At 33.2% G+C, this 19,280-nt stretch overlaps 5 protein-coding genes across 6 annotated transcripts; 1 reads left to right on the top strand and 4 right to left on the bottom strand.

The window, feature by feature from the left end:
- Positions 1-79: 79 nt before the first annotated feature.
- On the bottom strand, positions 80-2,677 carry Bma-erp-44.2 (Uncharacterized protein; the record flags this gene model as incomplete). Its single annotated transcript, XM_001899027.1, has 8 exons — positions 80-307; positions 502-693; positions 828-1,007; positions 1,178-1,297; positions 1,374-1,542; positions 1,628-1,713; positions 1,802-1,942; positions 2,555-2,677. The coding sequence occupies 8 exons, from the start codon at positions 2,675-2,677 to the stop codon at positions 80-82; spliced, it is 1,239 nt and encodes a 412-aa protein (XP_001899062.1).
- Positions 2,678-2,916: 239 nt separating this feature from the next.
- Positions 2,917-3,225, top strand: Bm9649 (Uncharacterized protein; the record flags this gene model as incomplete). The annotated part of the gene is made up of 1 exon (XM_001899028.1): positions 2,917-3,225. One exon carries the CDS (start codon positions 2,917-2,919, stop codon positions 3,223-3,225), a length of 309 nt encoding a protein of 102 aa, XP_001899063.1.
- Positions 3,226-5,176: 1,951 nt separating this feature from the next.
- Bma-mksr-2 (Uncharacterized protein) lies at positions 5,177-6,258 on the bottom strand (the record flags this gene model as incomplete). 2 transcript variants are annotated; one of them, XM_043073948.1, is made up of 4 exons in its annotated part: positions 5,177-5,380; positions 5,528-5,736; positions 5,838-5,963; positions 6,171-6,258. In XM_043073948.1, the coding sequence occupies 4 exons, from the start codon at positions 6,256-6,258 to the stop codon at positions 5,177-5,179; spliced, it is 627 nt and encodes a 208-aa protein (XP_042929882.1). The 2 variants fall into 2 exon arrangements, with proteins under 2 accessions (XP_042929882.1, XP_001899064.1); XM_001899029.1 differs by having other exon boundaries at positions 5,528-5,634.
- A 617-nt stretch (positions 6,259-6,875) lies between these two features.
- Bm6995 (Uncharacterized protein) lies at positions 6,876-12,385 on the bottom strand (the record flags this gene model as incomplete). The annotated part of the gene is made up of 15 exons (XM_043073947.1): positions 6,876-7,080; positions 7,587-7,787; positions 7,930-8,081; positions 8,224-8,314; positions 8,410-8,488; positions 8,668-8,828; positions 8,991-9,178; positions 9,531-9,692; positions 9,989-10,144; positions 10,220-10,348; positions 11,171-11,262; positions 11,453-11,584; positions 11,647-11,801; positions 11,958-12,058; positions 12,248-12,385. 15 exons carry the CDS (start codon positions 12,383-12,385, stop codon positions 6,876-6,878), a joined length of 2,142 nt encoding a protein of 713 aa, XP_042929881.1.
- A 3,885-nt stretch (positions 12,386-16,270) lies between these two features.
- Bma-nsy-4 (Uncharacterized protein) lies at positions 16,271-18,517 on the bottom strand (the record flags this gene model as incomplete). The annotated part of the gene is made up of 7 exons (XM_001899031.1): positions 16,271-16,466; positions 16,724-16,893; positions 17,066-17,157; positions 17,277-17,408; positions 17,750-17,874; positions 18,131-18,231; positions 18,404-18,517. The coding sequence occupies 7 exons, from the start codon at positions 18,515-18,517 to the stop codon at positions 16,271-16,273; spliced, it is 930 nt and encodes a 309-aa protein (XP_001899066.1).
- Positions 18,518-19,280: the final 763 nt, after the last annotated feature.

The following is a 19,280-nucleotide window of genomic DNA, read 5'->3' as shown; positions in this document are numbered from 1 at the left end:
AAATGGCAAAAAGCTTCGAGGGAATTGTCATTTCCTCTGCATTTTAAAGGTAGTTGCGGTAAAATTAGAGTTATGTGAACTATAGTTCAGTTTTTCTTAGTAAAGAATAACGATTTTCTGAGGGTTTCAACTCCTTAAAAATAGAAGGAGGAGGCGTTGCAAATGATACTGCCGTCGATGGTTTTGCTTCATTTTCAGCAAATTTTTCAAGTTTTTTCAATTCCAGTTTCTGCAAATCTATCATTTCCTGATCCATTTTTTCATGAAACTCTTTGTGCAATTTTCCAGAATGCAAGTCGAGAACAAACTAAAATACAAACTTTTAATTTGGTTCCAAGCATAATATACTTAATCGCTAGGAGTTAGGGAATATGTAAAATGAAGAAATTATAAAAATGAAAGATTAAAAACAAGAAGTATTAACCACAGTTTCACGGAAAGCGTTATTATGAATAGCATCTAAAATATTTTATAATCCCAACGGATATAAATAAAACATACTTGGCGAAGCTTCCCAGGAACGTACAATTCATCCATATTATCAAACAAAAACATATGTTGAAAGGAATCAATAGCTAAAACCGGCAAATCATCTTCAGTTTTTCCTAAATGTTTTAACGGATGAGCAAATTTATGACCATCTGCCAGCAAAGCATTGACTGCATTTTTTTGATCATAAAGTTCACGCACTACCTATAATGGAAAATGTTTAACGAGCAACTTCAAAACGACGGACTTGGATAAGCTAATGCTTGCTTAAACTTATAATATTCTGAGGATCTGAAACTCTCCACTTACCAAAAAAAATATCATGGGATACAATTTACCAATTCAGTGAACTTTTTGTCGCCTTTTTTGTCTCCAGGATTTCGGAAGAAAAGCAAGAATGGTAGACCTTCTTCCGTCAGCTCTTCAACATTTTCAAATGTGACCTCTCGCACGAGTGGTATACACTTATCTGTAAGCCATTGCTTTACATAATTGTAGTCCGTAAAATTGCCCGTGAACTGCAACAAATTTTCAGTGCATTTTTTTTTTTTATTCTACATAGAATTTCTGAATTCGTACTGTTCGTAGAATTTATAATATATTCATATAGCTTTATAATTCAAATTCTCAAAAATTTCTCCCGTTTATCACCAAATAGCGCCGAAATCAAACATCAAAATTTGTTAACCTTTTGTTCATCTTCAGTATCCGGATCTCGAAAATGCATCATAGTTTCATTCACAGCTTTCAAGTTTTCATCATTGCTAACCCAAAATGTACAATCCTCGCGTAAAATAGTAGCAACCTTCTAAAAACGACAAAATAAATCCATAAAACTGCTTGAAAACTGATTTAAAGCAACTCGTAGTTAGTAAAAAAGCAACCTGGAAACTTCGATATTCATTGCTATTTTTGTCTGCAAAATAAGCAACCACATTTCTCTTGGATTTGTCCATTTGCCGTTCTAGGTCTTTCTCACCAGCAAAATCTTGTATACTGGATGAGAGTTGTTGTTTAACAAACGCTGTAAGCGCTTCAACTGAGCGCGTAGATCTGCAGTTAAACAGAACGGATTTTTTTATATCGAAACCACAGTCCGTAAATATGTAAATAGAACTAAGTAATGCAATGGAAATACCTGTACTCTTTGTTTGCTAATTCTCCATTAATAAAAACCTTCATCGTTGGATATTTATTGACAGAATATTTATCAGCAATTTTCGCCTATAAACAGCTTAAACTTAGCAAAAAAGGTGGACATCTCTATCACACATAAAAGAACTCATCAGTTGACTTCAAAGAGAAACTTCACTTGTTCGACACTATCTACAAGAGCCCAGATGACATTTGCTGTAGGGTTTTCTTGTGCAAAAACAGCAGCAGCTTCTTCAAAAATTGGTTTAAGTCGACGACTAAATGGGCACCAATCAGCACAAAACGCAACAAACACAACCTAAAACATGTCAAAACACATTAATTACCAGTAATAATTGTATTAATCAAACACAAGCAGTTTAAAAAATAATCTGATTTACTTATTTTCTTATATAATTTTACTCAAAAAACATAATTTTTTATATTATAAATCCCCATAGTGACGAATATCCGTATTTATAATCATCGGCATACTATTCACAGCAATTTTAAATGAAATATCCGTATAAGAATGGAATACAGCTAATAATTATCTTAAGCAATATTGTTCCTACTCAATCAGTAGGAAAAGAATACAGAAAAGATCAAAACACAGCAGTATTAAACTAAATATGCCATGAGGACAAACAATTCCAAAAGTTGGTTAAAAGTAAGAGTCGTGTAACTTGTGTTAGTCAGACTCGTTATGGGTTAAATATATCTTTGAATATCTTCATTTCCGAATTCATTTTAGATAACCCAATAGATGCAGAACAGAACGTACATTAGTAATACATTGTAACATTCCCAAACGAAATCGTTTAAGAAATCAAGCATTTTTTCTCGCTAGCTGACTAGTCCCTACAGCTTTTAAAAATGATTAAAATCTTTACCATGCAAAAATCCCCAAAGAAATTGAAAATTTTTGTACCTGAGCACTTTTGATGATACCATCGTGATTATCTATATCCAACCAAATGACATTCGTTAACGCAGCTGGTAAAGATAAAATTACCAGCGATAACCAATAACTCCTTATTATCACTTTATACATGAAGATTTATGTTACCTGAAAATTATTCCTACTTATCCAAATTATGAAAAAGTCTTGTTGGAATAACAAAAACAAATGAAGTCATGGAATTACGATTATTACCATCACGAAAAGTCATCGACCCTAACTAATTTCACAATTTCGATACTACTTTCAACAGTTCTTAAAAGACTTAAAAATATTACTGTTCAAAAGTTTAGAAGCAAATTTCGTCTGAGGAATAAAGACCACAAAAATAAATGTATGGCACGAAAGTAGCGCTGAAAATGCTGACACTGATTCCTAAAACTGGTATCGCTTCTTTTCCTGATCCACATCAACAAATGGAAATGGTACATATGGAAAGCAAACACGTTTCAAAAAAGTCCCGCAAAGCAGCACGCCATACACCAGTCCCAGTACCCCAGTCCCATTCCCCCAATATTATTCGCAAGTCGTGCCAACACAGAGAAAGCGGGAGTTGTCAGACAACTCGACACCGTCCATTCTGCCGTTTCAATTGCTTGTCCACTTCGGTTGCTGAGTCGCCGCCACTCCTCGCTATGTGAGAGATGTGCTCTCGTGCAGATTATTACACAGTTTGTTTCTCATATTCCTTGTGCTATTTTCGTGTTGCCTCTCCATGACGCACTTGTTTCTTTAGCTCCCACATGTATTCTATTTAGCATTTAGCAGTTGCAACACTCATGGGTTCGGGTTCAGTTGAGCAGAGTTGAGTCGGGTTATCACTAGTCAGCGTACAAACTGCTGTAGATCATGTGATTTGAGAAATAACTGGAGGACTATTGAGTGGTTTTCGGGAAAAATGTCCGTAAGATTACGAAAACAGCTTTGATGGTTTGCAGAATAGAGGTGGAGCGGAATATAATTGGTGATACTGTGCAGAATTATCTTAGCTCTAAATTATTGATTACTAAAGAAAGCTTTTTTATATTGTTGGTTTTCAAATGCAAAACTGATCAATTAAAACAGAGTTCAAATTTTTAAAGGTTCAAAAAGAAAACGAAATTTGCTTTCTGTATGGTATCCCGTACTTCCCAGAATTCGATCTTCTACATTCCACACATTCTTCTTGATAACCGACGTCTGCGGTCTACTACGCTAGTGATCCAAAGATGGAAGAAACGAAAACAACACAGAAGGAACACCACCCTTTTCCTGATATATTCCAAATAATCTAGAGCAAAATACTGATTAGTACACTGATAGGCATGTGCTGTGCTATGTGTACTTTGTCTGACAGAATATGGGAAAAAAAATAGTCTGATGAAAAGGCACTAAAAGGATCAAGTAATAGAAGTGATATAAAGTCTTCCATTTCTTCAGTAGGATCACTGGAATATGCTTTCAGATAAATGGTATGGAATTGAAACTTTTCCTGAGCCAGTTAATGTAAACACAACTGCATTTGGATACGAATAAGGCTTGCACAGTCAGTGCAATAAAAACGTCGTACTTGTGGTGTTATGTTATTTAAGTAAAAGAAAAAAGTACTGTAGATGTAACCAACAAATTCTTTGACAGCGTTGATTAGAATATCATATGACAGCTTCACACTGCCGTACTTATTTTGATCTTTTAAATTGTTTGCTATCATTGATCACTTTATAATACGCTCTTCTTCTCACTGTCTCAAAACTTGTTCTCCTGCTTCTGCTAACTTTTCTAAGTTTTGAGTTTTCCAACAAACATTAATGTAAGTCGAATGTACTTTTCTACTTCTTTTTCTATTAATAGTAATAAACAGTCTAATTTGAATACAGCGAAACGAACTTGAATCCTTTGCAAAAGATTCATCCGTTCATGTTTGATGATTCTAATGGTTTTGATTTTTACGTGTTACATCTTGAAATAGATCATAAAACTTCCTTTTTCCCTCAGCATACGTCCCAGAGCGCTTTCAGAAGTCTTAGAGCTGTTATAGTCAAGCAGCATTGACAATAAATCTTACTTTTTGGGGCATAGCTGACAAGATCTGACTGTACAGATTGGCTAGTCGTCTAAGAAACACCTGGAAATGCTAAATAGTTTTTATGGAAAGTGGCTCTATTATCTCCTGTACGCTACCATTTAATTGATACATTTGAAAGTAATGCATTCGAAAGTAAAAAAAAAATTATTACAAAAAGTTATTACAAAAACTAGAAATTTTACAAATTTAAGATAGACAGCGTGTGAGAAAGTAACGTATTACAAGTCAACTGTAGGTCAGAGAAGATGCGGAATACATGTACCTCTTCCGGCTTATTGATAGTGACCATCGTCATGACATTATAAAATGTGATCAGAAAATATTATAACAGTGAGGAATCACTACGCACTGCTGGATGATATATTTGGTAGGAAATGAATGAAATAGATAGGAACACTAAACAAGTTTCTTAATGGAGACATTCTGTCAAGATAAAATACGCTCACTAACGAAGCGCTCATAATATATTACAAATGACGTTCACATTTAACGAGACACAAAGAATGGTTAAGCAGAGGCTAAAGTTATTAGCACTGGATTCCGAAACGATCAAAATTTTTGGTTATCACTGAAATACGCAGTTTAACGACACCCATTGATACAGTGCGCAATCTTGAGTATTCATCGAGTCGTGTCGAATTTTCATTGCTTAATTGTAAACCACCTCCAACAAAGTACTGCATCATTTCTTCACGTAAACTACCTTTCGGTCTCCATGTATAACATTTCATCTGTAATTAATGGAAACTAGTAAATTAATCAAATCAATAACTTAGCTGTAAACCGATCACGAAAAAATGAAATTTCTGTTTGCAAATGGTTCAACCAGTCACTATAAACAATAGTCAGTTTTTATATTGACAACGCAAACCAATTACCTGATGTTCACCGGGTGAAGCTGGTAAATATATGGACCCGTAGCCATACAGTTCCTGCCGACCAAATTCATCGTAATGCCAGATTTGTAAACTAATTGAAGGCCATCCTAAATATAGGAATGTTTTGAGTAAATTCTTTACTTTCTTCCATAGTTGCTGTTTTGAGATTTTCCGTCTACGACCAATCCACAATTTTCGGCTACAGAAGACTGCAAATGCCGGTAATTTAAATTTGACAGCTCAGAGATGTAAGAGTTCAAGTATCAAGGTTCTTTTCAAAATAATTTCCATTTTATGAAGTTATGCTGACCTTGTATGGTTTTAGTTATAAGATGTATATCCAACGGATGTGAAAAATATGCAAAATCTTCATATTCGGATAAGTCGATCTGAGTTTGTCCTTTGCTTACTCCTTGTATTACACGCCATCCACCACCTTAAAGTGATTTTAAACAGTACAGCACTTTTAGCTATGTATGACCTTCATGATGAAATAGTTCACGAAATAACAACAAAAAATTAATGGAAATTTCGAGGATAAAAAGTAGTTTGTTGGGAACCACTTTTCATTTTTTAAAATCTTCTTACTTTAAAAAGTGAGACTGTTCACAGATTCATCTAACTAGAAACACGAATAACTCACCAAATCCGAGCTCCCAGCGACAAAAAAGACGTTGTTCTGGGAACCCAGATGCATATTCAATCTCTCCGATAATATGCACTTCAGCCATTCACTTCTTCGGTACTATCCCATCCTACGTTTTCCATTTCTCATTAGCCTCAGTGTCACCATGGAAACAACAACGCATTGTTATTCTGTCCTTTTCACTTGCTTACCTTTACTATGAAATAAGATTGAAATTTCTTGAAATCCACCCCTCAGTAATATAATTTCCCAATTCTCCACTAGTCAATAATGAATCCTTGTTTAATAAGTCCCTTAGCTATGATGGATTAGCCACTTCTCGAATTTCCCTTAAGATCATCAAATTTTCACTCTCAAGAATTACATTTCCACAAACAAAGTGTTACGCAAAACACGAGCAACAACTCGTAACATACATTTTATTATTTTTTTTTTTTAGAACAAAACCATATTACCGATGGAATAGCAAAGAATAAAAAAAAATTTTAACTGGAATCATCATCTTTGTCAACAATAAAAGCATAACTAAAGTAACAATAGAAGTAATATATAGAGGTAAAAATTTTTGAAAAAAGTAGGCACTTTTTTCGGAACAAATGAAGATTTCTCAAGTAATCTATGTATAAAAGAGATGACTGCAGTGCATTATTATTCGGCATATTTTATCCATCCTGATGATGCCAGGAATTCACTAATAAATTACTAGACGGTAGTGATATTGCTCTTTTTTGCTTCAGCGGAGTCATTATCAGAATTGTTTCCAGTAAGAAGCGACGCTACTCCACCATTCATGAACAAATTCAAACACAGTTTTGCTTCAAACTGCTGGTCGTTGTTTTTTATAGCCGCGTTACTGTTAAATGTATCTAATGAACCTATGGAACGATCCATTTCATCTGCTGAGCACCTAAAACACTAGCAAATAAAGCATCTGAAATGTCTGCATGAAAAAAGAAAGGTATTCAACCAACTAGTTTAGGCAATACACTTCGTCATTATGCACCACTTTCATGAAAGGTACTTTGTTCATTGTTGTTTGAATGAATGATTTCTTAAATGATAATTATTGACGAAAAAAATCCACTGTGATGGACTAACAGGAAGGCAAAAATGCTAAACGCGTCATATCATCACCAAACAAAAGAATTCTTTGTCCAGTGAATCATGAAAGAAAGTTTAGAATATAAAACTTTGTTTGGTCCAGTGATAATCGACAACGGCAAATGTCATCCAGTAGTTTCAACTAGACTGCATAAGAAATTACATATAAATTACGGAAGTGACGGTCCAAATAAAAGAGTGATTTAAAACAAAGAATGGGTCTTGCAACTATTTTTGAAGTGCGATGACCTTCTGATAACAACATCGACACATACTAAATAACTGAAGAAATAAATAAGGTAGGAAACTAACATATATGGGGTGGGAATAACACTGCATGTCATTTGTATGTCATTGTTTTCTGGTAAGATAATTTTTGTTATCGGATCCAGTGTTTTACTCTTATTCGGCATGCATTTGTTTAGTGAACTGTGTTCTGATGAATTATCAGCACGCTCGAAAGCCTCAATACTTTCATCTTTCTGTGGTCGAAAAACCAAATTCTTGATGGATCTGTAATATCCGACATAATCCCTGTGTATGGTATTTATAGAATTTTCATTATAGCGATTTTCTAGCAGGTTCTTAAATCCCAATTCTTCCATCATCACCCATGTTGAAATTTCAAAGCACTTCAATCCGGTTTTTCAAATACCTTTCTCCTTCTCTTCCCATAAGTGTTCTAAAATCGAATGTATTGATCGCAATACCATCAGAAACATGATTCAGTGAGTGCCCATTTGGAAAATGAAGATATGCGTTTCGTTCTACCAGAAAATTTTGCAAATTGGATATCCTTGTTCTTGGCTGCAATATTATTTCATCAATGTCACATCGTGGAACCAACTAAGATTAGGATTAAGTGGAACGACTCACGTGAATGAAGAAATCTCTAAAACAAACATCATAAAAAAAATCTATGAATTTAAAATACAAAACCAATAAATACATCATTTGGTAGGACTGAAAGCATATCACCAGATGTACACCGATTTGTCGGTACAGTGATTGTTTCAGGAACCAAATTCGTGAAAGCTGATCTAAATGAAAAAAACTGTTAAAATTGTCATGATCAAAAAAAAAATTTTTTTTTTAGGTTCCTTTTTACATGAAAAAAAAATGAAAAAAAGTGAACTTAGTGGCTGTAGTGTTCGAACAGGAAGACACATCGTTGATAAGTGTTCTAAGGTCTTCATCAGTTGTCTGTTCTTGTCCTTAAACCCATGCAATTACAGAATTATTTAGTAGAAATCAGACAGCAGATTATGCAAAACGTTTTGAATTATTTTCTTTTATCTACTCCTATTTAAATCACCTTAGAAGGAATTGGATACCCTCAATTAAATCACCTTAGAAGGAGTTGGATACTTGTTGAAAATGATAAAAATCAAACCGGAACGAATTAAAATTTTGTCAGCAGAAATGGCGATATTCTTAAAACAACTGTTTGCCTGTTCATGATTACGTGATTTAGCTATATCTGGGATATACTCGTAAACTTTATCATAGACATTGACTGGACTTCGTGAGTGGCTGCGTTGGTTACAAATATCTCTGCAAAAAGAAAATACTTCTTTTGCTTTGTCCATTTTAAAAAACAGTTGAAGTGTAAAAAACCTGAAAATGAAACTACGATTTGGTCTGAATTTTTGTGCATTAGAAAGATGAGAAAGGCGTCAAATGAATCATAAAAAGCGATAGATATTCGTGACATACTTGCTGTGACCGAATAAGCTGATGTCAGTAAAATTTGTTGTGAACGATCTGTTTAACGTTTCTGTACTTCGTGAATTTCCTACGAGGTCGTCTGGCAAGTATTCGTAAGTCAGATCAAGATCATCGCTTAATCGTCGATTTGCATCCATCACCGTTGAAGGTTGCTTTGACGTGACTTTTAAAATTGACTGTAATCAAAAACTGACTTTCACACAAGAAGTTGTGCAGTCAGTGAAGAATTCCAAAATGAAAAAGGACCGTGTGATATAGAAAATAATTTAAATATTAATGTTTGCTTCTTAGACCTCAAACACAATATGTAGCACACATGCACACATACTCTTGCAGAAACGAGCATGCAGTAAAAGTTCTTAATTCATCAAGACAAATCTTTACAGTATTTGTTGAAGAGGAAGTTGTACTGCATTGCCGAAAATCAAATATTCTATTGCGTGAAAACTGGGATCACTTTTTCTATAAAATGAGGCTCTCTACCCCAAATGAGGCAATTATCATGTGCAAATTTATGAGAAACGTAACCTTTGGAACTGGAAATGAAAATGATTGTGGAAATGTTTCGAAAGCAGTGTTTAAGTTTGGTTGGTCGAATAAATTAGAAGTGGATTTTGTGATTTTGCTTTCCTGTGGATTCTGTTTGTTCTTCCTCGGGTACTTCTTGAAATCTGGTGCCGATATAGAACTCTTGAAATTGCAAATCCTATTTGTCCGAGATAAAAAAACTCATAAAATGCAAGTATTGATAACAACCGATAGAACAACTAACACAGCTGTTTCTCAATACCAATTAGTAAGCGGAGACTAACCATAAATGATGGCCTGCTATATATGATCGTGCTTGATGTATAGTTACGTCTCAGACACAATAAAAGCAAAAAATTGAAAATATGGGTGGTGATAAGGAAAAATCACGAATGTTCGTTAATTGTCTAAGCTAGAATATGCATTATAGATTTTTCTAATATTCTTTAAAAACTTACCCGTTTGGTGATGCTATCTGATTGGATGATATTTATGTAATCCCTTTCCCACTTCTGGAGGTCAGCTGAGTCCAATTTGTAAATTGCTGAAAATGAACGCTTGAATGGGAGTGAAACTGTTCGATCAAGCAAGGTTGAATTGTCTCTATCAATCACCTGAAATCTAGAGATTCACTCGAAGAATGCAGCACTGAGTTAAATAATAAGTGAGTATAAATTAGGATGAGAAACCTCGATCTTGACCAATTTGGCCCGACTTTTTCTGAATGCCATTGAGGTAACAGCGCAACCTAAGAAAGATGCAAAAAACTGCGTCGTCGTCCCTGCTATTTGCATATACAGCGCCCATCCAAAATACTGCTAAAAATGAGAAAATGTAACTGTCGTGCATCTTACAAAGACAACTAAAATTCTCCATTTCGCAGTTGTTATAAGACAGCTAAAGCACAAGTTACACATAAAAGAACGTATTCTGCTGAAAATAATCTGATCACTACACTATCCTAAGACAAAATGTCCTTTTCGATTCCAAACCTCTGAATTTAATATTCCTTAAATATTTTTACAGAAATAAGTAAATCTCTAAAATAGAACGTCCTTCTGCGTCCTCTTCAAAGTCAACAAACGGACACGTTGACATGATTTTACATATCATCGCAAATGCCTTCCTAATAACATATAACCATTTTCAGAATGAAGATTCAACAGTACTGAATTTAGAATTTAAGAATCCATTCTGTTGGGGAAAGAAATTTACATCATTAAATGGTTCAAATCAACCACTGGTGATTGTACTCATTACTTAGTGAGTATCAATAAATAGCATCACCATCATGCTTTTCACGTATTGACTGTCAGTCCATTCCTTAAGCCAATTTTTATTGAACCGATTTTTATAAATGTTTCAAATACCAATTAACTACAAAGATTTGGTTTATGGAAGTAAGGCTAGACCAAATATAATCATTATCTAAAGGCGTCCTTTTAAAGTACGCGTCAAAATATACATTACGGACTACTGAATTTCAAGCTGATTTGCCACTTCAACGACGTCATTCTTTATCTTACAGTGTTGGTCGGTCTATTCCAACATCGACGCAACATTCTGGCCAATAAAAATCAGTATCTATTGTTTTCCTTTTCTGCAGCTATCAACTGAAAAATGACCAATTCATAATTAACCTCATATATGCCATCTTCTTCTTTAATAATATTGTTGTCCTGATGGTTGGCCCAGATGTAAAATATTAATAAGCCCATGGAAGAGAGCAAAGCTGTAAGATTGAATTATTACTCAGAAGCAAAAATAAAGTCTTTTTTTTTAATCCAAAGTCCAACTTATCATTCGCGCTTTGTTATTACTGTAATTGAAAATCGTACTTCTTGTGTGAATTCAATGATAACCGTGCTTTTAAAATTTAGAAAAGACTTGAGTCTTAAAGTAAATTCTAAAGATATGCCGACCAGCAACAGTGACAAGAACAGCTGCAGCGCAAATAAGAGTACGATGACAAAAAGCGCAAACTGAAAGCAATAATGCTGCACTTGCTGCTAATGTCGCAAATCCAAGAGCAGCTAATGACACTATTTTCCAACCTGAAACAAAATGAGACTTTATATAAATTAAAGAAAAGGAAAAGGACATGTAATTAACAAACCCAATAGTAAATGTTGGTTAGCGTCATCTTGGAGGCGATTCTCGTCATGATTATGATCATACAGATCCTCCATATCAATATAATAATCGAATTTGTAAACACATAGTAATGATGTGAGAAAAAACTGATCAAATGGTGACTGTTGTTTATTAAGCCTATAATTTCGATATAGATCAAAATGAATTGAAACCGAGTAGGGTAAAAATGGTGCTAGATTTCGGTCGTATAAAAGGGGCTAATTTATTCCCTTCCTAATCTTCCAGTCCTTCATAAATGTGATCCCATCTTAAACAGAACAGTATTATACGAACCTATACAAAGTTTCGTAATACTCACGGCTTCGGCCATAATCATGAGAATAATCGCGTTTACAATCAAGCCACAATCCATGGTGGTGCTCTGTACGTCCATTCTACAATATCTGACTTAAATATTAGTAATACAAGTTTATTTAATACTAAGCATAAACAAGAGGGAAAGGTAGCAAATGAAAGAAAAAATCTAATATGAATTAGAAGTTTGCTGAAATATGATTGAATCTAAATCGAATTGTAATGTTACGGAAACTTGAAAAAAAAAAAAATCGCATTTTGACACTTACTTCAAGATATACGTACTGCCAGCTTGGGCTTATTAGAGCAACACAGCCCAAAACATGAGCAATCAATTCAAGTAAGAAAAATAACGATAAGGCTGTTTTCTGGCTACACTTATTTTGACTTTCTTCAGTAGCACTCATTGACAGTTTGAATTTTTGCTAGCTCATCGCTTCCATCTTTTTTTGTATCTAAACAAGCTATAGCTGATAATTACCCTAAGTGTGAGGAATATGTATAAGGTGTAGGTGATAAAACTGTTTCTCCCGATTATTTGAAATGGTATTGAAAATCGAAAAGGCATAAGTTTATAGAATGCTATGGAATGCTGTAGTAGCAAAGAAAATTTAGGTCTTCAAATTTGAGAATCTTGCCTATGTTGTTTCAAATCGTTGCGGCTATAATAACGAGCATTAGAAAAAGAAAAAAGAAGTCAAGTAATGGATTTAAAACACTTTAAAAAGTATAAACGAAACGAATGATTAAGACTGAAACCAGTAGCAGCATTTATTGTTATCATTGACGAATTGCACCCATTTCATCAAAAATTGATTTAATAAAGAAGGTGAAAAGGAAAGAGAAAGGTGGATACAAAACTGAAGTAATTAATGATAGCTGTATGGCAACTATGCTTGATTTCCGAAACTTACTGAAATAAGATGGCAAAACTTTGGAATTATTTCGGCGATGAGTCATCTGGCGTTACCTTTTCTAAACACCAAACATTTTGATTTTATCCCTGAAGAATTATTTACAACAACAGATGTTGCCACTTCAATTTAAACAACTACCCAGGTACCAACCATCAATTTTTTGTCACCAACAAAACTAAAAAGTTCAAGTAGCAACTTTACTAGGAAATAGAATCTTCTATTGCAATAATGATCTAAATTATTACAAAATATGATACCTGCAACGGAAATGGTCTCAGAAATAATCCCTACTTTTATATCCCTCATTCATTTATATTTAAAAAAAACGAACATTATGATTCATTTATACAGTATAGGTGATGTTTGTTTCAAGCAATTAATAAATTATTAGTACAATGAAATTTAACTCACAAAGTCATGTAAAAATAAATGGCCTTTAACTCAGTAAATAGATCATAATTTAAAAGGAATTTAGAAAGGCTTAAAACAAATGTGCTCAAAAACGAACATTATGATATAAGTCACAATATTTTCGTTTCACAGAACAGAAATTGAACTGATTATTTCAAAAAATGTTCTAAGAAAACAGAAGGAAATTGATTCGTAATGGGGAAATAACGAAAGTTTAATTAAGATACTATTTCCACAACGAACAACGAATCGGTAATAATCATAGTGACCACTGCCATCTATACTTTCAGTGGGAAATAATTCATACATTATGGTTCTTAGTTATCGCATCTGAAATCGATCGCTCGGTTCACTGTGTAGGTGTGACCTACGTCCAGCTTTATATGTATGCACCTATTTATGTGTGTGCTTGTGTCCAATGTTTGGTCATAAACTCTTTGCACAGAGATTGAAACATGATAGGGAACAGCGAGGATTTCAGCGAAAAAAAGATCATGAGATCTTTCAGCAATTCTCATTCATCTCAACGACTAAAACGATCAGTGTCCTTGGAAGGATCGGTTTTAAAATTTTATAAAACTAGTAGGCAAACTATAAGAATTCCATGCATAACATAAAACAAAGAAATAAATGAAGGTACAAGGGTAGTACAGTACTGGATGACATATGTCTGCCCTTGAAAAGAAAGGCCAAATATGGGTGGTGATCGTGCCTCCGCCTAGTGGTTTCGCAAACTGGTTTCAATCATGTTGATGGTGAAGGTCATCCTGTCGTAGATCCTCAGTCATCATTTGGACGTTTTTCAAAATTTCATGCTCATGGGAAGTTAGATGTTATCCATATATTGAAAGCGATGAATTCAGTGATTCATCGGCTCGTGCTGTATTTTTTCTCAAAAGTGAAAAACGCTCCTGAGAAACCATCTAATCACGGTAAACAAAATAGATTTTTTGGGAAGCATAGTACTGCTTACTGAAATGTAATATGATACCCAACAGTAGGTATACTGGGTTATATCAAGCGGAATTGGTTTTGGTGGAGAATTTTAATAACCTTCAAAAAATTAACCAGAAGAATTGGATTAGAGGATCAAAAGGTATTAATAAAAGTGACACTAAGAACTAATTACTCAAACCATACACAGTCAAACATATTTACTCTGAGTTTATCAGCGAACCTATGAAGTGCTTGGGAAATCCAATCTGAAGTCATGAGATTTTCCGATATTTCAAGTTTTTCTATCACTAATATTACTAGCCACTTCCATTATCATTTATTTCGACCACGAGTTCGTACTATTATTTTCTGAAAAACAAACGGCTGCAATAAGTTTGACTAATTAAAAGCGAATACCAGTCAGTCAGTAATATTATTTCCGGTAAACGCAACACTGACGTGTGTATTCCTTTCAAACATTGCGCACTGTACCAAATTTGATATGAACTTTTATTGAAAGCTTTAAAAGCAGGGTACAAATCAATCTCAAGTTACTTTTTCACAAAATTAGTCACTAAGGAGACATCACAAGTGAACCATATAAGGCACTGAAATCTATTTAAAAATATAATTAATGTTCAGTAGCACACTGAGTTATTCAATATATTTATTATCATTATAATCACACATTTGATGTACTTCAATAATCTTGTGGTGTTGGCCATTAAAATTAAAGAAAAAAAAAACTGGAAATAGTGTGAGAAGCTGCCAATTTTACTTACTAAAAAATGGATCAAAATTAGACAAATATTTTTGTATAGTTATTCAAAATCAGCGGAATTAGTATTCCTTCAACGAAATTACTCATGAATTCTGATCTCTTCATTCATTGGGCCAATAGAATCAATTATAATATGATAGACATTAAAACAATTTACTTTGAAAATAGCGACTGGCTTCTTGAACTTTAGTCAAAAAAGTAAATTCACAGACTTTCATGATCTTTTTTGGAAATCATCATAACTTTTTCAAGGACGTCAAAAACAAAAGTTAACAAAGTAAAACTGCTGAGTTAAAGAAGAATGAAATAACTGCTGGTCAAATTAATAATAATATAAAAAATGTGAAAAATAAAAGCAGAAAAGTTGAATAAATGATGTGATTGCAAGTGGAAATATAGAGATGTTAAAAGATATATAAAGCCATCATGAAACAATCATAAGAATTTACGAAAAACGAGGTAATGTAAATTTATCATACAAATTGTGTTCTGATACATAATTAAAAAAATTTTTGCATTTCATTTTGATAAATCCATTAAAAGCGACCCCTGGGGAACTTCAGCAGATTGGGAGGCTCTTGTCAATAGCTTTCCAAATAAAATTCAAGACACTTGAAAAATGAGCTAGAAGAAAAGAAGAAAATACAGACTGGTTAAAAAAGTGTGGATTGCAAAATTCACTCAATTTCGCTGAAAATTTTTTACAAGAAAAAAAAAAATAGAACTTGGGCATTTGTGAGAATGAACTGTATTGTTAATATTTAAAGTTGTAATCATTCATTTAAACAAACTTTTAAATACTATAGGTAAAATTAGTGACAGATTTATAAAGTTTAGCCTAGAAGCGCTGGTCTATGAAATCAGTACAACAAAATCGCATGTTTAATCTGGAGAACAGGTGCTAAAATACAATGGAAATTTATGAATTTGCTGAAGATTTACAAAACTGAAGCACATAAAAAGTGGTTGGTTCATGCCCTCTTTAAAATCTATTGAGTAATCTAAACAAGAATACAAAGCAAAGAATTTTTAAGGAAAAATAAGTGGAGAAAAGTAATCACCACAAATATTTTTCTACCTTTCTTAGCTTCTTAGATGGATTACTTTGATCAAATTACTGAAACTGCAAAGTCGGAATTTAGGGTTGAAATTAGCAGAGACTTCATATTCAGTTAAATAAATTATATTTCCAGCAAATCAATTTACGCATAAAACATTCTGAGTTTTATAAAAAAGCTAGTTAAAAGTTAAACACAGGTTTCACTTTTTCGTCTTACTTTTTGTCCAAAGAATTCGGCAGATAACTGTCTTGTCCCTAACTCAGGAGTACTTCCAGCGATATTTTTGTCGTACTGTTCTTGATGTTTCATATAATGAGGTGGGCGAATTCCAGTGGGTGCCACATTTTGCTGATATATCATTTGTGGTTCAAATTCCAACGATCTGTAAACAAGTAATACTTCGAACTGCGACAATTGTTTTCTAAAAAATAATTCGTAAAGGTCTTTTCATCAAAAAGCTGTGTAGTTTTGCTTTCGAACTTTTTAATGAATGAAACATTTCCTTGCCTTTCAGATCTGAAAATGGAAAAGTTTAACAGACAATTCACAGGAAAATATTTGTGCTATACCATAAACGATACCTAAAAGAAATGACTTTGTGCTCAAAAAACAGTGTGAGAAATGTTTTCAGATGCAGACCTTCCCATACTTGCTACATTTAACTTTGAGCCTCGATTAAAACTATATCGATCACTAGCATCGCTTTTACCAGTCCATGCAAAATATATAAATACCAGTGAAACGAGAAATGCAAGAAAATGACATGCACATGCGGCCATCTGCAGAAAAAATGCCAAGCCAACTCGCTGCTGAAAATAATCCTGTTTATACTGATATCATCTCTGTTATATCCAAAGCCATATCAACGTCAATGACCAGCTCACCAAATATAGGACATTGCTTAAGGTAGCCTGGAATAATAGCAGAAATAAAAATTACCAGACTTATAATGAAATTATTATATGAAAAGTGTTTTAAAACCTCGTATGTACTGACAATACCCTTGATAAAGCGAACATCGGCACGATGTGAATAGAAAAAGAATAGTCCTTCAGCTATTACAGACAAAAATGCTGAAAGAAATATTTTTCTTCATTGAACGAAAAATTGCTTACCAACAAAATTAGATCTTAAAATGTCATTCCACTGAAAAAGTCTACTGCAAAAGAAGTATAAATAATGTAAAAATAACTTGTCATTAGAGTTACACCCGTGACGATCAGCGCCAGTGAACTGTAACAACACGCAGACAAACCTAGACATACAGATAAGAACGACGTCAACAGTGCCAGCGCTAATAAAATTAAAGTTGCTGTATGCCAACCTGTAACAAATAATCATTTATAGTAAGAAAACAAAGAAAGTTTAACTCCTAACCTTTTGCACTTAAGCTTAACAATACTAATTTTCAAAGTTTCTTAAATGCTCAACAGAAGCACTCAAAACCACACAATATCATATTATGCTTTAATTTTAAGTTCTTCTGAATTTATCACTTTTTGATTAAGGTTATCAAAGAAGTTATTTAAAAATTTTTTTGACTCAGTCCAAACTTTAGTTTCTGCATTTGCATGAGCTTTTGAGCAAGTGCTGAAAATTTCCAGTTTTCTTTTGAGATTGTTATAATTAGCCAGATAATGGCAAAGAACATAAAGACGAGCGAACCATAAAACTTGTGCCTGTTTACTTCTCCAACAGGACTATTATCATCTTCCAAATCAAAAGTGCCTGAATATTTGTCGTAGTCAAATTTATAAACACAGTTCAAAGGTTCCGTATTTGTTGTGTACCTAAAAATGATGGCCACTCAGTAATTTTCCTTCATCATCAAAATGTCATTCAACCTAACATCAATTATAAACAATATCAATTACAAAATAACTATAAAAGACAATGAATCGCAAGAAATTTTTAAGTTTTATAAAAAAAAAAAAAAAACTTAAAAAAAATAAATTTTCAAGAATTATGTTATTACGAGTAAGTTAAACTAAGCTTGACTTGAATTTTTTCCTTGAGAAAAAGATGATAAAAGACTTAAAATAAAACCTTCTGAGAAGTACGTTGGCATTACTATCTCTACTATGTCTTCTACAGTCCAACCACAGACCATGCTCGTGAATCGAATTATATTCCCGCAAATTTACCACCTAAGTTCAAAATAAAGTAAACGGCACGATAATAATGTCACATTTTAAAAATATGAAAACAAAAAGATTCCTAAATCTGAAAGAAAATTTTAAGTAAGCACTTGTCGTGATAATATAATAGTTTCAAAGAAAATATATTTCGATCTAAACGATTTATGTTTTGAATGAGTACCTGCCATGATGGTAGCAGTATAGCAGTAATGCTTAATGACAAGCCAATAAACGTTGCAATAATAGAAACGAAAATTGAGGCTTTCTCGCCAAACACGTTTGAAGATGATGTCATAACTAATATGTGCTATCCAATCTGATACCTAGGCACCTTCCACAATAAAACCGCTACTTCTGAAACATTAATTAAAATTATTTATAAATGGAACATGAAAACTAAGAAATACGTCCCAAATTTTAAAATTCTAGTTGAACATGAGTATGTTTTCCTATCAGTATTTGATAAAAATGAAAAAAGAAGTTAAATCATAGAATAAAGTGTGATGAAAAAGCTTTACTGCAATTAAATTTTGCACATTCTGGAAGTAGTAAAATCTGCTTATAAATTACTGAAATCCTGCAGAAATTAGAATTTTATGAAATTGTTATTTAGAAATTTTTAAAAATGATAACCGAAGCGAAATAGGAAAATAAGCAACTGGGCATTCTATTAAAAGGAAGAAAAAGCAGCTTAAGGATAAAGATAACGAGTCAAGAACATAAGCCTAATCGAATTTTACAGGAAAATGTGAAAATTTTTTGTTCAATCAGCACATTTTCCTTGAAATGATAAAAAATAGTAGCATCGAAAGGACCGAAAATGATAAGAAGAGTTCTTAAACAGCAGCTATTATATGGCAGATGAAAAAGTACCTATGAAGTTAATCGCACTTAACAAAAATTCATAGGATGCTTAATATAAGCTTATTTCCAAAGTTTAATAATAAAAAGATCACAATAAAATTTCAGAAAATTACCTATTTCATAAAACCAGCTGTAAAACTTTCAGAATTAAATTACTTCATGAACATTTCCATTTCCGAGAAATAGAGAAAATT

This window comes from Brugia malayi (assembly GCF_000002995.4).
Source record: "Brugia malayi strain FR3 genome assembly, contig: Bm_v4_ChrX_scaffold_001, whole genome shotgun sequence".
Taxonomy (NCBI): domain Eukaryota; kingdom Metazoa; phylum Nematoda; class Chromadorea; order Rhabditida; family Onchocercidae; genus Brugia; species Brugia malayi.
The sequence above is the reverse complement of the archived record's forward strand: the minus strand, read 5'-3'. Positions and strand labels throughout refer to the sequence as shown.